This window comes from Phocoena sinus, chromosome 2, assembly GCF_008692025.1.
Source record: "Phocoena sinus isolate mPhoSin1 chromosome 2, mPhoSin1.pri, whole genome shotgun sequence".
NCBI classification, from domain to species: domain Eukaryota; kingdom Metazoa; phylum Chordata; class Mammalia; order Artiodactyla; family Phocoenidae; genus Phocoena; species Phocoena sinus.
In genome coordinates this window covers 93,900,119-93,906,118 of record NC_045764.1, presented here as the reverse complement: position 1 = coordinate 93,906,118, position 6,000 = coordinate 93,900,119, and the positions used below count along the sequence as shown (strand labels likewise).

The 6,000-nt window shown below is 49.4% G+C and overlaps 1 protein-coding gene across 3 annotated transcripts in view; it reads left to right on the top strand.

Annotated features, from left to right (window-relative positions):
• Positions 1 to 4,090: 4,090 nt before the first annotated feature.
• BUB1B (BUB1 mitotic checkpoint serine/threonine kinase B) overlaps positions 4,091 to 6,000 on the top strand; it is a 62,641-nt gene continuing 60,731 nt past the window's right edge. For 2 of the 3 annotated variants that reach the window (XM_032624035.1, XM_032624034.1), the window contains exon 1: positions 4,091 to 4,337. In XM_032624035.1, the coding sequence (XP_032479926.1) occupies positions 4,303 to 4,337 (35 nt within the window). In that variant the 5' untranslated portion in view covers positions 4,091 to 4,302. The remainder of the gene's footprint in view (positions 4,338 to 6,000) is intronic. The other variant, XM_032624037.1, reaches the window with a different exon arrangement.

Here is a 6,000-nt window from a genome sequence, read left to right as displayed (position 1 = left end):
GACCAGTCCTGAGAGGACCCACACCTCCAAGCAAGGACCAAAAAAGGACAGCTTTCAGGGGAAAAGGTGGAGGTGGCAGCAGAGGCCAGATAGCTTGTCACCTCACTTAATTCCCTGAATCACCTCACATCTAGCCATGGCCACTTCTCACTGTACAGTCCAAACATTTCCATGCTTGGCTCCCAAACTAAGTTGTTTCCACTCATCTCATCCTGTCTCAGCCTGGGGGCCTCTGACCTCTGACCATTTCTTGGAAAAGCAGCACGTAGCCCAGATCCGCAGAATGTCTCCCACAGCTGGGCCCCTCAGAATGTCAGAAGCAAACTTTCCACGGTCTGCACCAGGCCCCAGGAGGCAACGTCTGAGAGAGGGAGCGAGGAAGCTTGCCAGGTGTACAAGCAATGGGAGGTGGGGTACCCACGCCTACACACTCCATCCTCCTGTCAGTTTCCCATATTGGTTGGCTCTGCCAAGTGCCCTCCCAGGTGTTGTCCCCCTGTCATGGTATCAATACCTCCTTGAATAAGGACAGACCAGTACATAACTCATCCCTCAAGCCTCAATGTCATGGAGCCACATAAACATGAGTAACGAAAATTCCACTGGCTCTTCCGTAGGATCTCCAGGCCCAGGGTCATGGCTAGCACACACAGTGCTTTGTGCGAATTAGGAAAAGGAGGCCCCTCCGGGCAGATGAATTTTTTAAAGTGCCTACTCTGAGCGAATGAAGCAGGAAAAAGTGTCTCCATCCATGCCTCTGGCCAGGCACTCTTGGGTGTGGCATTAATTGAACAACTATACATGCAGCCCTGAATCAGCCTCCCTTTCAAAGCCTCCCCCAGGTCATCTGGGTGTTTTCCAGAGCTCTGGCGCTCACAAACCAGTCCGTTCCCCACTGCAACCAACCAGTATCTGCCATGCTCTTCCTTTCCTGCTCTAGCTTCCTGGCTGATGGCCTCTACCTCTGAGGCCACTGGAGGGTCTGTCCCCTCTGCTGCATCCTGCTGTGAGGGTGCTGATGACCGGGTCCGGGAGTGGCCTCCCAGTGTTCTCAGAACGGCCAGAACTTGAGATGCTGGAGCTGGGCTGTACCCTTGGCACCTGGGCATGAAGACAGTGCTGGTGGAGCCCAGCATCACACAGTACCAACTTCTACAGCCTCTGCCTACCAGCCCTCTCTCTACAAGGCCAGGGCTCCTTGGGGCCAGGCCAAGGAAGGGTCGCTGCTCAAGACAGATATCAAGTGGCCCTCCCCATTCCAGTTCTCCCCAAGTCCGCGGTTCCACTGTTCTTATTCCTCAAAAGCACACAAAATTGCCTGCCAGGGGCCCCACCCACTGTTTTTTGGAAATATCTAACATGTTAGGGTAAGTGGAGGCTCCCACTCCGTACGATGCTGGTTTCCTCCCCCAGAATTTGGCACCCAGAAGCTGACGTTTATTAAACATAAACTTGGGTTGAATGAATTAAACATAAATTAAGGTTGAATCCCTTAATTTAGAGCTTAGGTTTGTGGCGCCCAGAGTACTGGGCTTGAAGTAAGAAGCTGGCAGCATTCAGATCCTACTCTGTTCTTCCTTAATAGCTGACTCTCATCAACACTTTACTTCCTTGAGGCTGAATCAGCTCATGTGCAAATTGAGCACAATGATGAATATTTGGGAACCTTCTAGATTCTCCAAGACCTTCCTGGAGCACAAAACTCTGGTCAGGCTAATTCCAGGGCAAAAGAGCCTAATTTTGTACTTCTTATTAGCAACATAGCTTATTTAGCTCTACATCTTAACTTGTATCTTAACAGCCCTGCCATATGACTGCTTCTGTTCTCAGCTTGTGGTCCATTCTGACCTTTTGGTCCTTTTCTGCCAGATGCAGAAAAGTTGATAACTGATATCTTCTTGTTCAGTATGTATATTTTTTACATATATCAGTGTGGAAATTCTGGGTCAGGCAATTTCCAATGATTTGAGAAGACCCATGAAAAGTAGGGTGGTTCTGCAGAAAAGCAAACACAGAGTTCAGAAAGAAGTTTCCATGGAACTGGAGAGAGACCCAGCTCCTAGGAGATTCCCTAATACCCTGTAATAACAGCTACTGTGAGATGCAACTAGGCAGCAGCCAGTAGCCTCCAGCCTTGGGACTAATGCATCTTTTCACCCTTCACCTCCCTTCCTCTTGGCAACACAAGATGGTTTGGATTATTATGCCTCCTTCTCATTGGTTCTTCTACCTCATCACTGGTAAATAAAAGACGCAGCTGCTGCTCTGATTGGCTGATCTGTTGCTGGGGTAAAGGCCAGCTTGGTGATGCTGCTTTGCCAGATGTGGTCTCCTTCAGGCCCTGAACACACACACCCTCATTCAGTCTCTCTTGACCTTCCTCCCACCCCCAGATAGTCCCTCTCTCTTCCTGTGGTTGCACAGTAAACAAGCAGTTCGTCCAAGGGTTCCCTGGAGACCCAGAGGTTTTCATCTTTGTAGCGTTTAGCCTGCTAACGTAGGACTTTGCATAACCCATGAAGGCAAAGTTGGGGAAAATCAGCCTTTGACAATCAAGAACACACATATCTCCACAAGACCAAGCAAGAGATCATAGATTTTGACACCTAAATCCCTCTAACAGCCACTGATGCACATAGGTATGGCTTTGCATATAAATGGGTGAAAATGAGAGTCCCCAACAGCTACCAGTTCCCACTGTACCTGAAATTCCACCATTAAGATTTATTCCGTTATGAATTTTCTTCTCCTGGGACCTACTGTTAAAACACAAAGAGCTCCAAATCTGTTCTGAAAGATGTGTGAAAAGGTTTATGGTCAAATAAGTTTAGAGATGCCAACATATTTTAGCACTCCCTGTGGCAGGCAGAATAATGGCCCCCAAAGACGTGCATGCCTAACCCACGGAACCTGTGAATATGTCAACTTACATGACGAAAGAAACTTAGCAGGTGTGATTAAGGTTCAGGACCCTGAGACACTTTATATGGATGGGCCCAATATAATTACATGAGTCCTTCAAAGCAGAGAGATTTTCCTGACTGTGGTCAGGGAAAGAGATGTGATGACAGTCACTGGGTCAGAGAGATGCTATGCTGTTGGCTTTGAAGATGGAGGATGGGGGACACAAGCTAAAGAATACCCATGAATGTTTCTAAAAACTGGAAAAAAAGAAACAAATTCTCCTGAAGGGCTTCCAGAAACAAAGTCCTGCCAACACCTTGTTTAGTGTGAAACTCGAGTCTAATTTCTGACTTACCAAATTGCAAAGTAATAAATTTGTGATGTTTTAAGCTGCTATGTTTATGGTAGTTTGTTAGAGCAGCATTAGAAGATGGAGTACACCCCCTCCCTCAGAGATTCATGGTGTGCTTTAGCTATTAAGGGCTCTAGAGAGCCTTTCAGGACTCCAGTGTAGCTGGGCTTGTTCAGCTTCCCAGCTACATCTGAGGCTACCATAGTTTCTTCCTTAGGAAATCAGAACAGTGGAGGTTGGTCTGCTGAAGGGGAAAAGAGGTAAAACCTAGGGAGCTGTGGAATAGCTGCATTTTCTGTCTGGGACTATGCAGCAGAGAAAGCAACGCAATATCACCGCATTATAGACGAGGAAAATCAAAGGTCAGAGAGATTATGTGGCTTGCCTAAGGTTGCACATTTGGTATGATTCTTACAGAACTAGAATCCGGCTTTTCTCAGTTCAAGGGTGGGGCAGGAAACAGCTGGGTCAGAGCCGCCCTAAGAGCTCAGGACATGTGTGAGACTTGGGGCAGACGGGTGGTCATAGCCTGGCCAGCCACCCCAGAAAAAAGTCAGGCCAAGCGCAAGCACTCAAAGATATCTCACTATGCTCATGACATCAGAGAATCCTGGTGCTTAAAATTGTCCCTCGCTAGGCTCAAAGATTAGCTCTAGAGCCTGGACGCAGAGAGCACCTGGAGAGAATTTACACCTGGACAGCCACAGTCCCCCGGAAACTACCACTCCCACTATGCACCGCGACAGCGTGGCCTAAACCTGGGATAAACTACAAGTCCCAGAATTCCTTGTGTGGGAGGCGCGAGCGCGGAGGAGCGGAGGGGCGTAGCACGTTGTCGGCGCGGGACCGTTAAATTTGAAACTTGGCGGCTGGACGTGAGAGCTTGAGGTGGCTGGTTCGCGAGGGAGTCAGGTGCGTGGTTTTTTCGGGAGCGCCCTCCGGTCGCTTCAGTACGTCGAAGGGCAGGTTGCAGAAGGACGCCCAGGCGGTCTGCAGCCCTGAAGAAAGGCCCTCGGCAGGACGAGGCCCTGAGCCGGGAATGCAGGATGGCGGCGATGCAGAAGGAAAGGGGTGCTCCGAGGTAGGTACCGGAGAAGGGCGGTCGGGAGCTGGGCCTGCGAGCCCCGCGGGTGCCTGGCAGGTGACAGAGGCTTCGCTCAGAGCAGCCCAGGAGAGCACCGGCACGGTCAGGAGAAGAGCAGGCCCGGCCGGATCCTCCTCCCTGCTGGAGTCGGACGCAAGCGGTGGAGGTGAAAGCGCAGAGCAGGGTTAGCACCGACCTCAGTGGGGTGAGGGCGCGTGAAAATCATGCTGCATCCTGCTTCAAAGCCAAGGAGGCTGTGGGACGCCAGGGGTCCAAAGAGCTTGGAATTTGTCGTGTGTTCTGTGTTGGTATCTCAGCCCAGACGTTTGCTAGCTCTTTGACCTTGGACACGTCTTAATATGGAAAACGCTGCTGTTAACGCTACCATGCCGGGTTCTGGGAGAATTAAGAGTAGCTGTAAAGTAACTGCCTCCAAGTAAGTGCTCAGCACATGGTGGGTGCTAGCATTAAGCTAGTAGCATAGTTAGAAATCTAAAAAGCCCTTGTCTGCATGCTGGCTGCTCTTCCTTATTTATACATATATAAGCTCTTACTCCTACCCTCCTGAAGCTTAAGTTCTGGGGTGGGATGAGGGTAGGGGCAACAGACAATAAACAAGATAAATAAACTAAAAGTTAGATGGTGGTCGGTACTAAAAAAATAAATAAATAAAACATTTGGGGGGGTGCAATTTTCGATAGTTTTGAACTGAGGGCCTCACTGAGAAGGTGTCATTTGGGTCAAGACTTGAAGGAAACTCAAGAGCTAGTCCTGCATAGATCTGGGGGCGGGGGCGGGGAAGTACAAAGGCTGGTGGGTGAGAGTTGCAGGAGGGAGGCGCACTGGGCCAGTATCTGGAGCAGAATGAACCAGAGTAAAAGGAAGCGAAGTAAAAAAGGTGAGGATGCAGGCATTGTAAGGACTTGGCTTTTACTCTGTAGTTGAAAGTTATTGGAAGGTTTTGAGCAGAGGAGAGACATGATCTGACATGTGTTTAAATGGGATCACTTTGGCTGCAATGTTGAAAAGACTAAAGGTAGAAAAGGGTGGAAGCAGGGAGACCGGTTTAGAGGTTATTGAAATATTCCAGGCAAGAGAAGGTGGTGGCCTGAGCCAGGCTGGAGACAGTGGAGATGGTGAGAAGAGATTAATTTCTGGATATGTTTTGAAGGTAGAACCAACAGGACTCGCTGAGTGACTGGCGGGGTGGGTGGTGGGTGAGTGGAGTGTCAAGGTTAGCATTAAGAATTTTGACTTGAGCAACTGGAAAAATGAAATTGCCATTTATTTGAGATGAGGGAAGGACCAGGTCTTTGAGGAGGCAAGAGGAGGAGGAGGAGGGATGGAGGAAGTAATCCAGCTCAGTTTTGGATACTATTTAATAGAGATAATGGGCTTCCCTGGTGGCACAGTGGTTGAGAGTCCGCCTGCCGATGCAGAGGACACGGGTTCGTGCCCCGGTCCGGGAAGATCCCACATGCTGCGGAGTGGCTGGGCCCGTGAGCCATGGCCGCTGAGCCTGCGCATCCGGAGACTGTGCTCCGCAACGGGAGAGGCCACAGCAGTGAGAGGCCCGCGTACCACAAAAAAAAAAAAAAAAAAATAGAGATAGTTTAATTGCTATTTTAAGAGCAGGAGAAGAAATTTAGATGAACTTAGG